The sequence below is a fragment of the Palaemon carinicauda genome, chromosome 17 (genome assembly GCF_036898095.1).
Source record: "Palaemon carinicauda isolate YSFRI2023 chromosome 17, ASM3689809v2, whole genome shotgun sequence".
In the NCBI taxonomy this organism is placed as follows: Eukaryota; Metazoa; Arthropoda; class Malacostraca; order Decapoda; family Palaemonidae; genus Palaemon; species Palaemon carinicauda.
Window position 1 is genome coordinate 38,214,459 of NC_090741.1, and position 24,277 is coordinate 38,238,735.

The 24,277-nt window shown below is 34.9% G+C and overlaps 1 protein-coding gene across 1 annotated transcript in view; it reads right to left on the reverse strand.

The window, feature by feature from the left end:
- The window catches only part of LOC137656684 (guanine nucleotide-binding protein G(q) subunit alpha-like), a 59,353-nt gene that overhangs the window by 35,001 nt on the left and 75 nt on the right, over nt 1-24,277 (reverse strand). The window contains exons 1-2 of the mRNA XM_068390878.1: nt 24,184-24,277; nt 2,311-2,495 (exon numbers count right to left, since the gene is read on the reverse strand). The exon at nt 24,184-24,277 is cut by the window's right edge and continues 75 nt beyond it. Of these exons, the coding sequence (XP_068246979.1) occupies nt 2,311-2,495; nt 24,184-24,277 (279 nt within the window). The remainder of the gene's footprint in view (nt 1-2,310; nt 2,496-24,183) is intronic.

A 24,277-nucleotide genomic window follows, 5' to 3' on the forward strand; every position in this document is an offset into this window, starting at 1 on the left:
TTTACGAGGGGATTTATTCAAGGTGAAAAAATGGAGAATTAGTCATGGGACATCTTTCATAATTCCAGAGAAATGTTACTTTAGCAGTATTTTAATGATACAGCAATAATAATATCAATAATATTGAGCTCAATGGTTTAATAAAGATTCAAACCCTTGATACACACTTTGTGTAACACTACAATCCCGAAGATGTGCTTATTTGGTTAGATCTTGCTTCTATTAGTAGGATTGTCCTTCTCCACTTAGGCAATCCTGAGCTGTTCATATTTTCCATATCTTAATTCCCCATCAGCTTCCAGGCTTCAGCTGAATAAAACCAATGACTTGCATGTCTCAACAACCTTAGCTTCAACAGCAAATCTTGTATGGCAAATCAGTTCACTGATCTGGATTTCACAAATTTCATGGAATAAAAAAATAAATAAATCTTCCTCAGGTCAAGCATTCTTTCACAAAACAAAACAATGCAAGTTAATTTCCTTGTTATAAAAAATGCACCGACTTTTATTAGGTACAAGCTTGAAAGGCTATTTTGCTTTCAAGGGAAATTCCAAAAATTGGAATTGTGGACTAATGTGCAAAGGGAGGAAGTTGTACAGAAATAGATTTTTATGGTAAGGCTGTCTGTCTACCTCACAAACATTCCCTGTTTATTGCAGGCTGTATCAGATGACATTAAATAATGAACACTGCACTATCTGCCATCATTCTCGTGTCAAGTCAAAAGTTCTTAACAAGGACAGAACTAGTAGCTATGCAAGAATTGCAGAATTCACCTAACACTTTTGCAATGCAATCTCAAATAATCCTAAAACATCATAGGTAATAGGTTGTAGGTTGGCCAGGGCACCAGCCACCTGTTGAGATACTACCGCTAGAGATTTATGGGGGTCCTTTGACGGGTCAGACAGTACTTCATTGGATCCTTCTCTCTGTTTACGGTTTAATTTCCTTTTGCCTACACATACACCAATAGTCTGGCCTATTCATTACAGATTCTCCTCTAGTCTTGGGTAGTGCCATAACCTATGTACCATGGTCTTCCACTGTCTTGGGTTAGAGTTCTCTTGCTTGAGGGTACACTCGGGCACACTATTCTATTTAATTTCTCTTCTTGTTTTGTTAAAATTTTTATAGTTTATAAAGGAAACGTTTATTTTCATGTTACTGTTCTTGAAATATTTTATTTTTCCGTGTTTCCTTTCCTCACTGGGCTATTTTCCCTGTTGGGGCCCTTGGGCTTATGGCATCCTGCTTTTCCAACTAGGGTTGTAGCTTAGTAAGTAATAATAATATTAATAATATGACCAATTAATTGCATTCGAAGATCTTTAAATGCAATTCTCTTTTAGACCCAAAAACTTAGAATGCGCTGTCACAATATCTTAGAGAAATGGTTATCACAATTTGGCTTAGGCCAAAAGTGATAGGATAGACTAGCGCCTTCGCATACATTCTATTCAGTTATCCTTCTCATCTATAGTTTAATCTATCATACAGTACTCTGTAATCCAAATTGTGACACAGATGTTTAGTCAGCATCCTACCTTACGCAAGTTTCAGCGCCTATTCTTCCCTGCATTCTAAAATTTTCCACATTATCATCTACTGAGCTTTCAATACAGCCCGTTTACTTGTCAGAAAATAACGACAAAACGACAATATAAATTTTGGAAGAACACAAACCAAATCTACAAGTTGCAATAAAGAAATGCTTCCTGTAAATAACAGTACATCAAAATCTCGGAAGAAACATTTCGAAAACTTGCACTCGCAGATACGGCGAGTGACATCTTCGAACCTTTAAAAGAATATCGCTTAGGTTGTCTACAAGGGTTACTTTTAACAATACTTTGAGACAGTAGAAAAGGGGCACTGGTAGGTCTTCTACCTCCCTTTTTTAAATTCCTTTGTTCTAGCTGATAGTTTATATACAGTAATATACTGCTTTACATCTACAGTATTCGACATCTGCTCTGACCTTACATCATTCACCCTTTAGCAACAAATGCAAAAATGAAATCAACGTTATTTTGTTTTTGCCAACCTTATGTCGGTTTTTAAGTTGTAAAAATAATGATCAAGTCCTGTATTGTAGTTCACATGGAATCTTATTAATATAGGTATCTGACTTTTATAATAATATAGCAAATTGTTAAATACTTTTTTGTATTGAGTTGCATACAGGGAACATATATTTCCCTTTATAAGGAGAAAATCGCCTTATGGCGGGTCTCTTGAAACCAATTAACGACGTAGAGTGGAATATTACTATACGGTAAAGTAAACACAGGTGACAGTACTTACACTATTGACTGAATCCCCATATGATATTTGAAGGAGATCCATAGCCCTAATCATGGACTGCATGGCCATGAAGATGTTCTGAAACACCAGCTTGATAAACCCTCGCTTGTCTTCATCGCTGTAACCTGCGCCGTGGATAATGCGCATCTGTTTGATGAATGTAGACTTTCCCGATTCACCAGTACCTGCGGAAGAGGAGGAAAAATAAAGTTTGATCAAACAAAGACTGTTCTTGAACTGACGGTATGTAAAATGAAACACTCAAAATCTAAAATCAATGGTTGGCCATCTTATTTAATACGAAAATGGAAAGCTGAAAACTAAATTCAAATACCTAATGTTTGTCTTTTTATTACCAACTAGCAAAACGAACTCAGTAATCTCTGCTTTCTCATTTTATACAAAATTCAGCTATAATTACAAAAAGTGTGATGGAAAACAACAAAAAACAAGAAGGAAGATAAAAGAAGCCTCTCTTTCTAATAAGAGTGTGCGAGTTACAAGGAGTTCAAGGAATCTGGAAGTCTCAAAGACATTTTAGTCAATCTGCAGAGACTTCATTTGCTCTTGGGTAGAGCGAATTAGTTTGTTTAGTGTTTTTATGACCTTGTCTAAGTCTTGAATTCGTCTTGAATTCGTTACCCATGTTACTGCACACTACATCCACTGGAAGTCTCTATTCAATGTATTTGCCATTTTGTACATAAAGAAATTACCACAATGAGAGGTGTTGTATTCCAGTTTGTATGTTACCTCTAAACTGATCTGTGCCAAGCATGAAGAGGTTGTTGTAGTCTATATATGTTATTCCTTTTAAAGAAAAAAAGCGAGAGAGAGAGAAATGTTCCGTACACAATGACATAAGATTCAAATAATGCACAATAAAATCCTATGAAACCACTTTTAAAAATGATGACTCATAACCTATAATGACATATCATAACCAGAACCATGGAAGCTCCAGACAAAATGGTACACTTCTAACTTGAGATGAGATCATCAAACATGTTATGATTACACAACTAGCATAGCATTAAAAACACTAACAACTTCAACATTGTGATACTTTCACAAAAAAAAATAAAATACCATGCTTACAATGGCTCTTAATCTTCTCTCAAACTTTCAAAACAAAAAGTCCTAAATACAAACTGTACTCTTATAATGCCACTGAGAGAAACATGTACAAGTCCATGAGTTCACCATTGTAATTTGCAAGGTTACGGTACTAGTGCTTTCTTCCGAGGATAGTACACACAGCACTTAAGGAGTCTTGAATACACCAAAAAGCAGTTTGCTAAACAAAATGTCTTCTTCATTCAAAACTTTTTAGTATAGAATTTTATATCTATAGAACCTGAAACTACAGCTTTGTAATTAAGACTTGAAACTACTGTTCAGCATCTTCTACGGAGGACTCAAGACGAAAGAACTATGCTTGACCCTTGAATATTGACACCATATTTATATAAAGGGGGGGGGGGGGGGAGAAGGATGGCGACAGTCTCCCTGAAAAAATGGCCCTCATTCCTAATACTTCATAAACTTACCTAAAGCAATACTGTACAATTAAAACTGGGGTACTTTATAGTAACAGTGTTTGTAAAACCACCTGTGACAAAAGTGGGCGTGGTCAAGTGTATATCCAAATAAAATAGAATATTAGATAATGGTCAAATTTATATTAAAACTAAATAAAAAATCAAATGGCCAAATTTAAATTAAAATTAAATAATGTGTACAGTAATTAAGAAATGTAGGAAATGAAAAAAAAATATAAACATGCATTAAAGAACTTCATAGATTTCAAAGATATTGGATATGGCAACAGTAAATTAACAATGGTCACACTGGTCTAGAATACTTTCAGTTATCCATCCCAAGTCACTAGCTGCTCTCAAACACCACCTTTGTAACTCAAAACCAAAATTAAGTTTTTAAAGTATATATCTAGGGAACACAAAGTTCCCCTACACCGACATTAAAATCCCTTTTTTTTTTTCTTTTACCTATATCAAAGTCCACCGTCAAGGTAAATTTCCTCTACTCTTAAAGATGCATTGGTCACTCAAGACCATTCCAACATACAAAAATCTTACAATTTAAACAATGTGCAGGGATGCTTCATCAGTTGCACAACTTTGTATAGTCACAGACCATAAACAAGAGGGGCACTCAGTAGAGTGCAGACCTCCGCCACGGCAGCTTATTACTCGACCTTGACCTTTGACCTTAACATTCATTAATTGTCATGGATTTTCATACACTCAAATATGAATCAATTTTCAAGTCCCTGTGACAACGATGTCCAAACTTATGGTTGATTATGTGAATTGGACATTTCGCTTGACTGTGACCTTGACCTTCCAAAATTAAATTATTTCAAGCTTTTTATATAAAAGTTAATCCCTGCAAGTTTCATTACTCTATAATTAAAATTGTGGCAAGAAGCTACACAAACAGGGGCAAAAACATAACCTCCTTCCAACTTCGTTGGAGAAGGTAACTACATTCACATCAACAAGGACGTTAACCCTTTAACCCCCAGGCTCTTTGGAAATTTCCAACCCTTAATCCCTAGGGGGTTATTTTTTTCCCAGCACATTTTGCAGTATATTTTTTTTTAATTGCTCTAACAGCCTTAATTTTTGTCATAGAGAGGTCAGGTTGGTCTCATTCTCTTGGAAAATGCCTGAATTTTTTTCAAAAAATTATCAAAAATAAGAAAAAAAAAATTATAGCATTTTTTTTGCAAAGACGTACCGGTACGTCCATGGGGGTAAAGGGATGGCTTTTGTGAAACGTACCAGTACGTCCTTTGGGGTAAAAGGGTTAAATCATTACCCTGTAAGGGCCCCTCCTCTTCTACCTAGCTTGATAAAAATGACCCTTACTGAATGAAGCTCCATTTTGTACAAGAAGGACCTGTCTAAAAATGTAACATCACGAAAAATTATTTAAGCGAAACAATGACTAACGGAATCATGATTGTGTCATTTACTTAAAAACCAAATTTGATTTTTTATTCATAAAATACATCAACACTTCCACTTATTCTGAATAGCATACTGATGTAAATTGTTTAACCTACATCTATTGTCTTTTACAAAAATACTGCAACTTGATTTATTTTTCATTTAAGGTAGAAGAGACTCTTTGGATATGGTAAGTAGTTCTTCTTCGAGAAGGACACTCAAAAATTAAACCATTGTTTTCTAGTCTTGGGTAGTGCCATAGCCTCTGAACCATGGTCTTCCACTCTCTTGAGGTAGTTCTCTTTCTTGAGGGTACACTTGGGCACACTATTCAATCTTATTTCTTTTTCTTATTTTCTTCAAGTTTTTAGTTTATAGTGTATATGAAAGATCTGTTTAAATTTTGTTATTGTTCTTAAAATACTTAAATTGTTCACTACTTCTCTTGTAGTTTTGTTTATCTCCTTGTTACCATTCCACACTGGGCTATTATTCCCTGTTGGAGCCCTTGAGCTTATAGCATCCTGCTTTAACAACTAGGGTTGTAACTTAACTAGTACAATGATAATAAAATTATAATAATAATAATAATAATAATAAACAATAATAATATGTACTAAGTTTTGAAACTGCCACTGAACCTGTGGTTCCAAAACTGTGTCTCATTCAGTACTGTACTTGATTAGCATGATGGACTGTATGTTAACAAACATGACCATAGAGTCACAATTCTAGATAATCACATATGAGTCACAGGACTTTTTTTCTCAAATGACATGGAAATCACGCAGCAATGAAAGGGGAAATATTAGTACTGTATACCCAGCTAAGATGACACTAAATGAAATAGATGAACAAGTCATAAATAAATACTAATAAATATCAATATAGAGATCCACAAGGTAGACTGTAAGCAGTACTCCTCCCAAAGCAGGGTAGTGAATGTAATACTTCTCCTTTAGGTATCACTTCAAAAATACTATGTAAAATCAAGAAATATAAGATTACAGATTTGATTTATTCCCTGCATTTTGAGTCAGGGAAATTTTGATTCTAATAATCACACAATCAGTAGCTTATAAACACTCGGGTCCCATGAAGAAAGGCCATCGTTTTCTTATTAAAAATTCAAAAACTGCTTTAAAAAATTTATGAAACTAAAATGAAATCTACAATCTATATACAGTATAAACACAATCCTTTCATGGACTAAACTCCACATGGCAATACTTGGGGAAAAAGACACAATTCCGGTTTCTGCTCCATATACCACAGGTATTGTGTACATAAAACTGATAAACACATTTCAGAAACCTTTCCCCTTTCAACACCTGGTGCTCATGATAGCAGTACAAGGTCATCCACAAAACTATTCGATCTACACAAATAAACAAACGTTGTATGCACAGGACTGCGAGCCGAGAATGCTAAGTAGTACTGTAGCTTATAAAAATACATTTGCCAAGCCCCAAGAATGATAATTACTGATGGACATACAACAATCTGTGTTAACTTTGACCAAATGACATCGTGTTGAATAACATTTCGCCTTTTTTTTTTATTAAAGGGATGGAAAGGTAGGAAAAATATGACAGAAAAGAATACCTCACTTCTTAAAAGAAAAAATTATTACACAAATGGAGTAAAATGTAAACAGGTTCAAACATTGGCAGAATATGGACTAAGTTGAAAGCAACTACTGTAAAAGGAATAAGGTGTATTTACCAAACAAAATTGGGACAAGAACTATAGACCAATATAGTGCACTTAAACTCTCATGAAAGTGTGAAGATCCATGACAATGAAAATAATGGATTATAACTAAAGTTGGTGTAAAGTGTGAAGACTGTAACTAATTCAAGGTAATGTGTGTGAAGATTGTAACTAATTCAAGGCAATATGTGTGAAGACAGCAACTAATTCAAGGTAATGTGTGTGAAGATTGTAACTAATTCAAGGCAATATGTGAAGACTGTAACTAATTCAAGGTAATGTGTGTGAAGATTGTAACTAATTCAAGGCAATATGTGTGAAGCTTGTAACTAATTCAAGGTAATGTGATGTGAAGATTGTAACTAATTCAAGGTAATGTGTGTGAAATTGTAACTAATTCAAGGCAATATGTGAAGACTTGTAACTAATTCAAGGTAATGTGTGAAGATTGTAATTAATTCAAGGCAATATGTGAAGCTTGTAACTAATTCAAGGCAATATGTGAAGACTGTAACTAATTCAAGGTAATGTGTGAAGATTGTAACTAATTCAAGGCAATATGTGAAGACTTGTAACTAATTCAAGGTAATGTGTGTGAAGATTGTAACTAATTCAAGGCAATATGTGAAGACTGTAACTAATTCAAGGTAATGTGTGAAGATTGTAACTAATTCAAGGCAATGTGTGAAGATTGTAACTAATTCAAGGCAATATGTGTGAAGACAGAAACTAATTCAAGGTAATGTGTGAAGATTGTAACTAATTCAAGGCAATATGTGAAGACTGTAACTAATTCAAGGTAATGTGTGTGAAGATTGTACCTAATTCAAGGTAATGTGTGTGAGGATTGTAACTAATTCAAGGCAATGTGTGTGAACACAGAAACTAATTCAAGGTAATGTGTGAAGATTGTAACTAATTCAAGGCAATATGTGTGAAGACAGAAACTAATTCAAGGTAATGTGAGTGAAGACAGAAACTAATTCAAGGTAATGTGTGAAGATTGTAACTAATTCAAGGCAATATGTGAAGACTGTAACTAATTCAAGGTAATGTGTGTGAGATTGTACCTAATTCAAGGTAATGTGTGTGAGGATTGTAACTAATTCAAGGCAATGTGTGTGAACACAGAAACTAATTCAAGGTAATGTGTGAAGATTGTAACTAATTCAAGGCAATATGTGTGAAGACAGAAACTAATTCAAGGTAATGTGAGTGAAGACAAACTAATTCAAGGTAATGTGTGAAGATTGTAACTAATTCAAGGCAATATGTGAAGACTGTAACTAATTCAAGGTAATGTGTGTGGAGATTGTACCTAATTCAAGGTAATGTGTGTGAGGATTGTAACTAATTCAAGGCAATGTGTGTGAACACAGAAACTAATTCAAGGTAATGTGTGAAGATTGTAACTAATTCAAGGCAATATGTGTGAAGACAGAAACTAATTCAAGGTAATGTGAGTGAAGACAAACTAATTCAAGGTAATGTGTGAAGATTGTAACTAATTCAAGGTAATATGTGAAGACTGTAACTAATTCAAGGTAATGTGTGTGGAGATTGTACCTAATTCAAGGTAATGTGTGTGAGGATTGTAACTAATTCAAGGCAATGTGTGTGAACACAGAAACTAATTCAAGGTAATGTGTGAAGATTGTAACTAATTCAAGGCAATATGTGTGAAGACAGAAACTAATTCAAGGTAATGTGAGTGAAGATTGTAACTAATTCAAGGTAATGTGTGTGAAGATTGTAACTAATTCAAGGCAATGTGTGAAGACAGAAACTAATTCAAGGTAATGTGAGTGAAGATTGTAACTAATTCAAGGTAATGTGTGTGAAGATTGTAACTAATTCAAGGTAATGTGTGTGAAGATTGTAACTAATTCAAGGCAATATGTGTGAAGACAGAAACTAATTCAAGGTAATGTGTGTGAAGATTGTAATTCTAAATTAATTCAAGGTAATGTGTGAAGATTGTAACTAATTCAAGGTAATGTGTGTGAAGATTGTAACTAATTCAAGGCAATATGTGTGAAGACAGCAACTAATTCAAGGTAATGTGTGAAGATTGTAACTAATTCAAGGTAATGTGTGTGAAGATTGTAACTAATTCAAGGTAATGTGAGTGAAGATTGTAACTAATTCAAGGTAATGTGAGTGAAGATTGTAACTAATTCAAGGTAATGTGTGTGAAGATTGTAACTAATTCAAGGTAATGTGTGTGAAGATTGTAACTAATTCAAGGCAATATGTGTGAAGACAGAAACTAATTCAAGGTAATGTGAGTGAAGATTGTAACTAATTCAAGGTAATGTGTGTGAAGATTGTAACTAATTCAAGGCAATATGTGTGAAGACAGAAACTAATTCAAGGTAATGTGAGTGAAGATTGTAACTCATTCAAGGTAATGTGTGTGAAGCTTGTAACTAATTCAAGGCAATATGTGTGAAGACAGAAACTAATTCAAGGTAATGTGTGAAGATTGTAACTAATTCAAGGCAATATGTGAAGCTTGTAACTAATTCAAGGTAATGTGCGTGAAGATTGTAACTAATTCAAGGCAATATGTATGAAGACAGCAACTAATTCAAGGTAATGTGTGAAGATTGTAACTAATTCATGGCAATATGTGAACTAATTCAAGGTAATGTGTGTGAAGATTGTAACTCATTCAAGGCAATATGTGAAGATTGTAACTAATTCAAGGTAATGTGCGTGAAGATTGTAACTAATTCAAGGCAATATGTGTGAAGACAGAAACTAATTCAAGGTAATGTGTGAAGATTGTATCTAATTCAAGGTAATGTGTGTGAAGATTGTAACTAATTCAAGGCAATATGTATGAAGACAGCAACTAATTCAAGGTAATGTGTGAAGATTGTAACTAATTCATGGCAATATGTGAACTAATTCAAGGTAATGTGTGTGAAGATTGTAACTCATTCAAGGCAATATGTATGAAGACAGCAACTAATTCAAGGTAATGTGTGAAGATTGTAACTAATTCAAGGCAATATGTGAAGACTGTAACTAATTAAAGGTAATGTGTGTGAAGATTGTAACTAATTCAAGGCAATATGTGTGAAGACAGAAACTAATTCAAGGTAATGTGTGTGAAGATTGTAACTAAATTAATTCAAGGTAATGTGTGAAGATTGTAACTAATTCAAGGTAATGTGTGTGAAGATTGTAACTAATTCAAGGCAATATGTGTGAAGACAGCAACTAATTCAAGGTAATGTGTGAAGATTGTAACTAATTCAAGGTAATGAGTGTGAAAATTGTAACTAATTCAAGGCAATATGTATGAAGACAGCAACTAATTCAAGGTAATGTGTGAAGATTGTAACTAATTAAAGGCAATGTGTGTGAAGATTGAGACTAATTCAAGGCATTATGTGAAGCTTGTAACTAATTCAAGGTAATGTGTGTGAAGACAGCAACTAATTCAAGGTAATGTGTGAAGATTGTAACTAATTCAAGGTAATGAGTGTGAAAATTGTAACTAATTCAAGGCAATATGTATGAAGACAGCAACTAATTCAAGGTAATGTGTGAAGATTGTAACTAATTAAAGGCAATGTGTGTGAAGATTGTGACTAATTCAAGGCAATATGTGAAGATTGTAACTAATTCAAGGTAATGTGTGTGAAGATTGTAACTAATTCAAGGTAATGTGTGTGAAGATTGTAACTAATTCAAGGCAATATGTGTAAAGACAGAAAATAATTCAAGGCAATTTGTGAAGATTGTAACTAATTCAAGGTAATGTGTGTGAAGACAAACTAATTCAAGGTAGTGTGTGAAGATTGTAAATAATTCAAGGTAATGTGTGAAGATTGTAACTAATTCAAGGTAATATGTGTGAAGACAGAAACTAATTCAAGGCAATATGTGTAAAGACAGCAACTAATTCAAGGCAATTTGTGAAGATTGTAACTAATTCAAGGTAATGTGTGTGAAGACAAACTAATTCAAGGTAGTGTGTGAAGATTGTAACTAATTCAAGGTAGTGTGTGAAGATTGTAACTAATTCAAGGTAATATGTGTGAAGACTAACTAATTCAAGGTAATGTGTGAAAGCAGACACTAATTCAAGGTAATGTGTGTGAAGATTGTAACTAATTCAAGGTAATGTGTGAAGATTGTAACTAATTCAAGGTAATATGTGTGAAGACTGTAACTATTTCAAGGCAATATGTATGAAGAATAAATAATTCAAGGTAATGTGTGTGAATATTGTAACTAATTCAAGGTAATGTGTGTAAAGATTGTAACTAATTCAAGGCAATATGTGTGAAGACAGAAACTAATTCAAGGTAATGTGTGTGAAGATTGTAACTAATTCAAGGTAATGTGTGTGAAGATTGTAACTAATTCAAGGCAATATGTGTGAAGACAAACTAATTCAAGGTAATGTGTGTGAAGATTGTAACTAATTAAAGGTAATGTGTGTGAAGATTGTAACTAATTCAAGGCAATATGTGTGAAGACAAACTAATTCAAGGCAATGTGTGTGAAGATTGTAACTAATTCAAGGCAATATGTGTGAAGACAAACTAATTCAAGGTAATGTGTGTGAAGATTGTAACTAATTCAAGGCAATATGTGTGAAGACAAACTAATTCAAGGTAATGTGTGTGAAGATTGTAACTAATTCAAGGCAATGTGTGAAGATTGTAACTAATTCAAGGTAATGTGTGTGAAGATTGTAACTAATTCAAGGCAATGTGTGTGAAGACTGTAACTAATTCAAGGCAATATGTATGAAGAATAAATAATTCAAGGTAATGTGTGTGAATATTGTAACTAATTCAAAGTAATGTGTATGAAGATTGTAACTCATCATGGTTGATGTGTGTAAAGATTGTAAATAATCATGGGTGATGTGTAAAGATTGTAACTAATCGTGGGTGATATGCACAAAGATTGTAACTAATAGAGGGTTATATGTGTAAAGATTGTAACTAATAGAGGGTTATATGTGTAAAGATTGTAACTAATAGAGGGTTATATGTGTAAAGATTGTAACTAATAGAGGGTTATATGTGTAAAGATTGTAACTAATCGTGGGTGATATGCACAAAGATTGTAACTAATAGAGGGTTATATGTGTAAAGATTGTAACTAATAGAGGGTTATATGTGTAAAGATTGTAACTAATAGAGGGTTATATGTGTAAAGATTGTAACTAATCGTGGGTGATATGCACAAAGATTGTAACTAATAGAGGGTTATATGTGTAAAGATTGTAACTAATAGAGGGTTATATGTGTAAAGATTGTAACTAATCGTGGGTGATATGCACAAAGATTGTAACTAATAGAGGGTTATATGTGTAAAGATTGTAACTAATCGTGGGTGATATGCACAAAGATTGTAACTAATAGAGGGTTATATGTGTAAAGATTGTAACTAATAGAGGGTTATATGTGTAAAGATTGTAACTAATAGAGGGTTATATGTGTAAAGATTGTAACTAATAGAGGGTTATATGTGTAAAGATTGTAACTAATCGTGGGTGATATGCACAAAGATTGTAACTAATAGAGGGTTATATGTGTAAAGATTGTAACTAATAGAGGGTTATATGTGTAAAGATTGTAACTAATAGTGGGTGACATTTGTAAAGATTGTAACTAATCGTGAGATACTTGAGAAGACTGTCATCAACCATGGTGGTTATGTATAAAAATTAAGACTATGGTGGCCTAGTGTGTAAAGATTGCAAATAACTGTGGGTAATATATGTAAGTATTGTAAATAATCACGGGTGAATAATACTGCAACTAATCATGACCAACAGGTGTGAAAAAGGCTACTAATTGTGGGAAATGTTTGAAGAATGCACCCAAATGTCAGTGATGTGTGGGAAGCTGTAACCCATCAGGGGTGATATTAGTGAAAATTGTAACTGATCATTGAAGAACTGGGTAAAGATTATACCTAATTGTGGATAATTTGTGTAAAGATGTGTAACTAATCATTGGCAATGTTACAGGATTGTTACTAACCATGAGTCGTATGTAATTGTGACTAATCATGGCTGTGTGTGTGTGAATTTAAATAAGGTTCTGATTCATAAAAAAACCAGTATCGTTCATAAGATTCAGAGGTCAAGAGAGACTTCTTTTCCAGTCAACTAACACTATTTTTTTCTTCATCAATCAAAAGTAGTTTTGAGGAAGAAGGAAAATTTCTATATATAAAGTTTTAAAATTCATTCCCTAGTGACTAAATGCCAACCAATGATAACACAAATCAGAGATAAAGTAAATAATTGGAAAAAGTGAGATTTTATATGTGAGATTTCAAGAAGAAAACATCTGTACAAAATTTCCTATTATGAAACATGCACAGTGGCCCTCGAGATGTATCAAGACAGGCCACTCATCCTCAAGACAGAAGTTACAAGATTGTTGGAATTAAATAAATCTTAATTCAACAACATATTAGTATTCAAAGGGTTTATGTTGCTATCCGAATAGGGCAACCATTTGTGACAGATGAATCAACGATGAGCCACCATCTTCCTCAACTGCTAAGCTCTTTGCTAAACCTTACACACTGCATCAGCTGAAAAAATATGCTATTCTCTTTGTCAAATAGAAAACCAATACTTTTCATCTTACATACACTCTTGTGCTACCTGATATTGAGGTTGTGGTGGCCTGGTGGTAACATCATTGCCTGATGATAGCCACACTGGGTTCGAATCCTGCTCAAACTCGTAAGTTCATTTGGTCGCTGTAATCTCACCATCCTTATGAGCTAAGGAAGGGAAGTTTGGGGGAGCTTATAGGTATATCTGCCGAGTCATTAGCAGCTACTGTATTCCCTGGCTCTCCTCGGTCCTAGTTTGGGAGGAGAGGGGGCTTGGGTGCTGATCATATGTAATATAGTCAAGTCTCTAGGGCATTGTCCTGATTGATAGGGCAATGTCACTGTTCCTTGCCTCTGCCATTCATGAGCGGTCTTTAAAACCTCTAAACATTCCCATAAAATCTTTCTTTCCTTTCCCACGCATTGTTCTTACTCTTCTTCTTAACCCCCTCCTCTAAAACCATTGGATGTTTAAATTCTTAATTTCTCCCAGTAGGCAGTAATTTACTGTAGTAAAACTTCAACTACTCCCATTCAGTCCCAATTGAAACATTTTCTCCCTTTTAATCAACAATGATTACTTTAAAGTTATCTAACTTTCTCAGATTTTTTTTTAAATTGTCTTCGTTAACCCCAAAAAGGCGGCCCCTAGTAGTCCAGCTGAAGTACTGTACATCATGGTAGTAGCACTCGGGATACCAGATTCAATGCCTCTTATTTTCCCATCATGACTAAACCACCTGCAACTACTAATCTTATCACCTGTTGCCTGCTCAATAGAGATTTTCTTAAGTTTTCTCAAAACCACAAAAATGAATGCTGTTTCTTAAAAAGTCTGCCTTCTTTTTTCCTAATAACATGAGCCATGTAGGGCAAATGGTGTAACCTGACAACATACTACTTAACATTTTCCATTTCTATCTATTTATACCCTTTATTGCCTCTGAGAAACAGCACTGATGATCTTTTTAGGTTAAAAGGATACATTTATACTGAAACAACTCTATAACACTTCAGAAAGTTTGACAAGGCAAAACGTGGCAGAGCGATGTGCTGTACTTTAAAAGAAATGACACCTTCAGAATTTCAACAGCCATTATTACATTCTGAATGTCAGGACTTTCACACTAGGTGACCATACATACAGTGAATTTTCTCCACTATCCAGAGTAATTTCCACCTGAATTCCCCACTAATCTAGGTCTTCATGTGTGGGATACACCCTTCTACCATGGTTTTCAAGGCCAATCTCCTCTTTTTTGTACTGTTACTTGTCTGACTAACTGTGCTTTATTACATGTACAAATCTATTCTATCTCTGTGATCTTAGCCTATCTTCTAAATTACAGGTACTCGGATACAAAGCAGAATGACAAAAATGGCTTTAAAAGGCCTCCGTTGATATTTTCAGTTTGATATTAACCAATAAAAACAGACGTGAAACTACTGCATACCATAAATAAACTATTTTCAGATTCATTATAAGTTTGTGATATAAATAACTATATATGAGGTCCAGCTCATGCAAAGACAAGCTTCTCAGTAAGTAAATTAGATGGACAAACAGATGCGTGCCATGTGAGCCAGAACTTGTGAGAATGGAACACCCCCCAAAAAAAATATTCAATGCCTACTGCAACTATGTCTTACACACTTGGCCACACCCATTTCCCTACAACGATGTACTACACCACACTGTAGTGTGATAAAAAGAAAAAAAAATTATACCTTAAACCTTCAAAAAGAAACCATATGACAAATGGAGACCATATAGCCTGTATGGTATTAATGAAAGGTAATAAATTGATCAGCCTAAAATATTTTCCAGACATAAATTACCATAAACAAGATGCAATTCCTAATCACCTCCTGCTAACAGGAAGATTACCTCTAACACCATATCATTGCAAAAGAATATGGGCAGAGAATCAGAGATCTAAAATGGATTGGATTGGATGACATTACAGCTCGAGGCTGCCCAGACACTGAAACTGGTGAGGTCATTGAATATAATCATTAATTTATTCAACCAAGATATAAAAACAACATGCAATCACATAAAACAACCCATTTGCACATTTTTCATTCATTCAGTGACAACTACAGTGGAAATGCAAACCACCTTAGGATTCAGTAATGAGCAAAATGGTGATGTTTGGTATGATATTTGAGCTTGGTATCCCTTTTACCCCCAAGGTAAGGTTAAATTTTGAGCACATTTTGTTATATATTTTTTTTAAATTGCTCTAACAGCCTTAATTTTTGTCATAGAGAGGTCAGGTTGGTCTCATTCTCTTGGAAAATGCCTGAAGTTTCTCATAAATTTATCAAAAACATACAAAAACTGGTAAATAACAGTGTTTTGCAAGAGAGTACCAGTACAGTACGTCCTTTTGGGGGCGAAAGGGTTAAAAATCATTCCAAATTCCATGTTTTTAATATGGCTCATTTCTCCTGTCTTGCTCTACTGAAATGAATGCTAATACTACTAGACCCAACTTAAAAAAAGTCAGGTTGGAGTTAGGAACCGGGCAAATAAGATCAGAATCACCCCCACGTAATCACTGGAATTCAGAGTTTAAAAAAGGAAGGTAAGTAAGTTTACAGCTTTGAAGCGTATCAATATAAAAAATTTCCGTCTGACTGTATACTGGGTTAGTGAAAATAGCAAGGTAGAAAATGCATATGCTCCCCCACCCCATTAAAATCGATTATTTTCAAGTCCAAAAAAACAAGAACTTGATATTGGAGGAATAGTCTAGATCATCATATAATTTTTGTTTTCACACACAAAAGCCAAAGGATTGGGCAATCTAATATCCTTGAGTAGCCCAGGCCAGAACGAAGAAAATGGAGAGGATACATTCGTACGAGTCAAAGAAAAAGTTAAATTATTTTTAAAGTAACATTTTTATGCATTGAGGAATACGATCGCGATACTGTACCCTTATAAAAATTAACCAACAAGAAATTGGCAAAGCTTTAGAAATGTCTTGATATCATTATCAATACTGTACATACAGTATACTGTACAGTTTAGTATTAAATATTCCTATAAGGACAAAATTGGCATTGAGACAAACACATTTCCTTCAATTTTCAAAGGAAGAAGAAAGACAGTGAGGAGAACTTTACCCAAAATGAAAAAGCTAAATTTTATGTCCTCAAAAAATAACCAACAACGACAATTAGCTATCAAACATTTAACAATTAATTTGACTGTGGCAACCATTTCAAATGACAATACAGGAATATGAATCTTACCACTATACAATGATCTTACAATGATCTTTTGTAGTATTTGTGGAAATATATCTTACCAACATCAAACCAAATTTATTATCAATTAAATTAAAATCAAGTACAATATGTTCTGTAAATCATTTACTAGAATGATGGAACTGTCAAAAATATAAACACCAACTGGCCTCCTGGCACTTGACACTAAACCTCATGACTCGTGGAATTACAGAAGACCCTCAACTTAACACTTGATTGGTTCAAAGAACTTGTTTGTAAGTCAAATTTTGTTAAATTTTGGCTTATGGTATGCCTTGCATGAATCCCATGACTATGATTTCCAGCTAAAAAAGTCTATTATCCCTTTTACCCCCAAAGGACGTACTGGTACGTTTCACAAAACTCATCCCTTTACAGTACCCCCATGGACGTACTGGTACGTCCTTGCAAAAAAATGCTATTTAAATTTTTTTTTGCATATTTTTAACAATTCTTTGAGAAACTTCAGGCATTTTCCAAGAGAAAGAGACCAACCTGACCTCTCTATGACGAAAATTAAGGCTGTTAGAGCAATTTAAAAAAGATATACTGCAAAATGTTCGTGAAAAAAAATAACCCTTGGGGGTTAAGGGTTGGTAATTTCCAAAAGGCCTGGGGGTAAAAGGGTTAATAGTTGAGTTTCATATGAAATAGATATCAATTTATCACAAATGTTGTTTTGCTTACTGTATGAAATGATATATTGTTTTATTTCAGTATTTCTTGATCTTGATTTTGTTATTTTCTGTTGGATTTGTGTTTGTATCTCCCAATGTTTTCAAGTTGAGGACCTTCGACTGTAGTTTTCAATACGTCAAAACAAAAACTATTGGTTCCAGCTAGTACGGAAAAAAAAAAAAAAAAAACAGCGATGACCATACTGGGGATCAAATCACAAGCTTGTAATAATGTGTAAGTAGCCAAACAAACTTGTGCATAGAACTTGCAAAATTCAAACTTGCAGCAAATGTTTTTATGTTAAAAAGGCTGATATAAATATTTATAGTTTATGAAATATCTGTTTTAACCTTGTTAATGTTTTTAAATATCTTACTTTAATTGATCATGAATTCTCATATTCATATATTTCCTTATTTCCTTTCCTCACTGGGGTATTTTTCCCCTGTTGGAGCCCTTGTGCTTACAGCATTTTGCTTTTCCAACTAGGGTTATAGCTTAGCTAGTAGAAGTAATAATAATAATACCAAATAACAAATTTACGCAAATGCATATATTACAATGTCAATGAAAACTATTAAATAAAAGCTGCAAAATTCTCTAACTTATAACCAGATTACATTTTATATTTAAACAATTTTTTTAGATTTTGATATAAGAATAAAAGACCCAGGCTTACATGGCTGAGGACTATGAAGCATGAAACAGATGATGAATGGCGAAGTATTGATTCAAAGCTTAAGATAGAGACGACTGGCAAAATCTAACCGAGGCATTTTCGTCAATAGGCGTAACAGGAAGAGATGATGATGATATGAATGAGAGCCATAAATACAGTAACTTCAGCCAAGGTTATAATTCTCATAACATGAAATCATAATGATAAGTCATTAAGATTAAAAAAATGCACATACTCCTATATATTGTAAAAAGACTACCGGCCACTGATTTGTGAGGCACCCTTCCAAAGTGATAACAACTGTGCAAAGAAAAGGAGGAAAACATTAAAAAATTTAAAATAATTTATGGTTATGCGGCAAAACTACAGGTATGTAACGACATGATTAACCTTTTGGTACAAATTGCTGATGATCTTTTGAACTTCTTTTCTGGGCTCCGACCCGTGTCGGCCAGTGAAATGCTCCTTTAGCACCATTTCTAAGGTATATAACTGCTATATATTACCAGAGAAAAAATTTCATGGGAATGCCAGGTTGAACCCAGCTCGCTCACCTGTATAAGGTGTCGATATAATACTGGGGCGTGAACTTCTTTATTAAGAATGTATTTACACAACAAAAACACAGTACAGTACAGTAAAGAGACAAGTGAAATTGGGAAGGGACTACAGTAGTACAAAGTGAAGCAGTAAAGAGGAAGAGGAAGCCATGAAGAGCCACAGAAACTCTAGGTCGAGACTCACAGAGTATAACATGATGAACTTGAACCTCTTCGCTATACTCCAAAGTGAATGAAATTGCAACCGAAGCAATAAAGTTACAAAGTAAGCCACTCGCAGGCTGGCAAAGAAGACAACTAGGAATATCAGACAGCAAAGGGAGAAGAGGATATACACTAATGATACTGTAGTCATAAAAGACCGAAAAATGCACACAAGATCCCAATAATACTGCAAAACGGACTACATTTGTTTCCGAGTGTGAACCATTATAAACTTTCCTTCTAATAATCTTTAGAAATACAGTATTATCATTATAGTACAAACATTCTTAGATTTGATCTTACATAAGACATGAAAATATGACTAGGAAAAGGCAAAGAGGGTGGGTTATTAACAACTCAAGTTGATAAGGATCTGATGAGCATAATAGAAAAGTAAAGTATTTGTGTTGCAATGACTAGTATATAGGTGGAACCTGACTTCCGGATTCGCATGCATATACAGACACTATACTAAAGCCTGACCTAAAGTGTTTATAGCCTAATTTCAGTTGCCACTGCCATGATCATCATCATTTCTTATCATGCCAGTGTCGAACCCACGGGAGAGCGTTGTCGTTTGCCTCTCTGTGGTCTTGATCTGAGCAATGGAAGGCCCAGTGGGCACCCTCGTAGGATGCATTTCATTGTTTGAGGTGTTGCCTCACGTAGGCATTCAGGGTTGGTGGATAATCCCCACTTGTGACAGGTAACTCCAGTTTTACCCACTTTTACCTTTGCTCTGTTTAGGGGTACCCAGCCCTTCCTGGAGAAGGGTGTTCAGCTGGCCAAATTTTCATTTGGGCTGGGCAGCATCTCATTGGCCAGCCATCGATCACTTTCCAGCTACTTCTCCAACCTGCGAGCAGCTGCCCGGATGTCAAACGTTAACTAAATACGTTCAGTAATTTTTCAAGTGATATTCGAGTCATGAAAAATGTATCCCAACAAAATAGCTTTTCAATGAACATTATGCACTAGAACAAAATGGGGTTTACCTGCAATGAGCTAATATGGATACAAAGAAATGGCACAAGATAAAAACAGCATGCCTAATTCTATTAAAGCAGCCACCAGCCTCTACTGCAGACATGTTTGGATTTCTACCAATTAACAAGTTGAAACAGGGCGTCAGTGTGAAAACAATACTTACATATTGTACAGTACAATAATTATTTTGCCTAAGTATATCCTGACCCTTTTGGCCGATGTGTTTAACAGTAAGCAAAGTAATGAGAAAATGAGGTTCCTCGTTATATTTTCCTAAAGCTAAATTTACCAGCTAAGCTTTTCGGTCTGGAAATTGAAACTTTAACTGGACCTTAATATGGTGACGACCCAAATTGTATTTTTCCTTTCTTTCTATCAAGACAGCTGATTTCTTATTTCCTAAAGTGTCTTGTTATTTTTCACAAGTTAACAATAACCTATCCATTAGGTAAATGTTTTTTTGTGGAAACTCTAGCCCTGTTGATTACCACCCTATTTCCATAATTCCCACATCTAAATTTTTTGTCTTTAGTCAAAACATCTAAATAGGTTTGCCAAAGATATTCATCTGCTCCCTATTTTGCAGTTTGCATTAACAAGGGCCTTGAAGGATGTGATGACCTTTTTACAATTTCTAATTGTATACAGAAATCCCTAAATTATGGTCAGTAAGTTCAAATGATTGGCCTTGATTTTAGTGCTGCCTTTGACTGCATAAATCATAATGCTCGTTTTCGAACCTAGAGATGAGAGTACAGTAGATGGGTCTTTTGATAGCCTCATTAAATTTTCAAGGTGTTCTCAGCCAATTATATGTACACGAATAATATGCGAGTTGTCTTGTTACATACGCAATTGATGCTACTGTACTGTTTGGATCAGTTCCACCTCCTGAACAGACCAGTGGTTGCTATATATCTTACAAATCTAGGTAAAATTAGGGCTTAGCGCAAATTATGGGGTATGAAGTTGAACCGTAACAAAACTCAAATGTAAATATAAGTAAGTCTAGGGCAGTGGCTCCTCAACAACCAGAATTTTGCATTAGCAATGCAATATGTCCTTTATTTGAAATTATGAGTGATTCTTTATTGCAAATATACTTTTGAGAAACACATTGTCTGTTATCCCTTTAATTGCATGAAAATTTTACATATTGATAAAGTATTTTAGAACTTCTGATAATCAATCTATCCTCAGTAAATGTTTTCAATTCTTTCATTGCACCAAGTTTTGAGCATTTTTCTAATCTTAATTTGTTGAACCCAATCTTGTAGTTTATTAACCCTTGGAGCCTTGTCCAATTTCCATACATCTAGCACCATAAGACATATATTACGTACAGTAAATATTAGTTCTTCTCTTTTATCATTTACATTTATGAGTTTATCAATACGCAACATTACATACCAACATGAAGGGAATTTTTTCAGCTATAGACCAACGATAATAAATAGTATAAAGCGTTAATCCTATTGTAAGTTTTGTGTTAAGCATAGTTAAATAGGATTTTTAAAAAATGAGCCTGGAATATGAATGCCACATAATCTTGATATTAATCTCTAGCAAAAATTTCTTTTCTTTCTTTCATAATTCTGGCCATCCTTGACAGTGTGAAGTACAGTATGTATGAAGCTAATTCCAACAGACCTGCCTTCTCCATCATAAGGCTCAATACCAGACAGCATTCTAGAAGTTTTATTCCTGGTTTGACAAGATTGTGTAATGACCTTCCCAATTTGGTGTTGCACAATTGGAGCTACAAAAGTGGAAACATGTCGGAAATCCTTTTTAGTTAAACACGTTGATACGTCTCGTTTAACAGTTTATTATAGCTGACATATCTGTTTTTGACGTTAATAGTTTATATAGGACATATCTGTTTTGACATTGTCACTGTTTTTAGAATGATTTATTGTTAATTTATTCTCATCATTTATTTATTTCCTTTCCTCACTGGGCTATTTTTCCCTATTGGAGCCCTTGGGCTTATAGCATCTTGCTTTTCCAACTAGGGGGTTGTAGCTTGGCTAGTAATAATAATAATAATAATAATAATAATAATAATAATCTATTGTAAGGTTGTTACTTAATATATTTTCTACATTTCTCATCATTTATCATGTATCGTTTATTTATGTATTTCCTTCACACACTAAGTTGCTTTCCCTTTTGAAGCCCTTGGGCTTGTAACATTCTGCTTTTTAAACTATTGTTGTAGTTTAGCTGCTAATAATAATAATAATAAATAACAACAACTATAGTAAATAATAATACCTACAGCCACCCCTAACTGTACAAAAGAACAGGGGCTTATATTACATAGCCAAGGGCTTCAGCAAAGAACCCACGGCCAATGAACAAGAGCCCGTACAGAGCATTTGGTGACTATATATACGTAATGCTGATCCTAGCATTTCAATAGGGTAGGTTAGGAAATGAGCCTATGGTACCCCATCTGCAAAGTTAATCAGTGATAATCCACCTGTTGCTCGTAAATCTTCAAGTCAAAATTGAATTCAAACATTATTCATAGAATAGGTTAGTATCCCAGATTATCCCTAGCTTATTGAATCATGCAGAGCATTACTGTTAAATTGAAACTGTATTTTTACTTCATTACTCAGCCTGGCTTGACATCATTACTCAATGATTGCACAATTTAATGACATCAAAATTAGTGATTGTAACATTATCATTGGCATTGACCAAAGGAGAGCCCTTTCTAACTAGAGTCACTCATTATTATTATTATTAGCAAAGCTACACGCCTAGTTGGAAAGGCAAGATGCTAAAAGCCCAAGGGCTCCAACAGGAACAAAAATCCCAGTGAGGACAGGAGATAAGGAAATACATAAGCCATAAAAGAAATAATGAAAATATTAAAATAAAATACTTTAAAAACAGTAACAATATCAAAGCAGAGATTTCATATACTGTATAAAATATGAACAAACTTATGTCAGCCTGTTCAACATAAAAACATTTGCTGCAACTTTGAACTTTTGAAGTTCTACCGATATAATAAATAAATATAAAGTTGGGGAATTCTATTTCCAGGTTCTCTACATTAAAGAAATCTATTAACTTGATATAGGCTAAATAGGACCTCCAATTAAAGCAATGGGCTGCTTAAAAGCAAGGTAACTACCTTAAGCTCCCACACCTACAAAAATGCAAAATATTGCCTAACGTATTACATAACCTCTACAAAATTGACCCACCTGGTACACACACAGACCTGGCATAAGGCAACCTCCCCACCAAACCTGCTAGCCTTAGGATCACTCGACCACTGACCAACAAACCCTTTTCACCACATACCTAAATCAACCTTATATCCTAAATCTGCCCAATTCCTCTCAAAATGGTCAAAGGGCTGCCCAGATCCTCCTCAGTCCCAAAAGAAGGTCAGAGGGGCTGGCCAAGCCCTCCTGTCCCAAAAAAAGGTCAGAATCACTACCCAGACCCTCCTCTGCCCCCTCCCCCCAAAAAATTAAAGGGGCTGGCCAGACCCTCCTATATAAAAAAAAAAAAGTTAAAAGGGCTGCCCAGCCCCTTCTGTCCCAATAGAACGCCAGAGGGGCTACCCAGACCCTCCTATGTCCCAGACAACGTTACAGGGGCTACCCGGACCCTACACTGTCATAAAAGCAGGTCAATTGGGCTGCCTAGACCCTCCAATGTCCCAAAACGGACACAACTTTCCCCTTCCGAAGACGTCCGTCAGCGGAATGGAAGGAGCCCCACCCAAACTCAACCTTAAACTGCCAATTGCCTCTCAGGGGGCCATTCTTTCGTCTAAAAATTATAGACCAATTGAATAACATCTCCATGGACCACGAAATAAGCCAGACCACCACCCCCGTCGGCCTCCGTGCGAGCGTAGGGGTGAAAGTGGGGGTGTTATATTGAGGTTGTTAGCCTGTTGATGATCTGTCAATATGAGATGGGGGGACCGAGATTGTCATCAGCTGAAAGGCTTTCTGCTACGGGATCTGGATATATTATGAGTAATTAAGCTTGCCCGCATTAAATACACAGTAATCTGAGGTCAAAGGAGGTCAAAGGTCACGTCAACTTGACCAGAGAGGTCAATTTATGCCTGACCTCGGTAATGTAAACACGCAAAGTAGCAGACGACCCCGATAGTCGCCTGACTATTTCCCTTATTTAGAGACGAACTATTCACTTAATAGTAATGAAGGCCTTACCCAATATAGTAGTTTGAGTTCCCTGCGGGCATCCCTCTTATCCTTGCGTAATTGTCGCTCAATTTCCTGGTT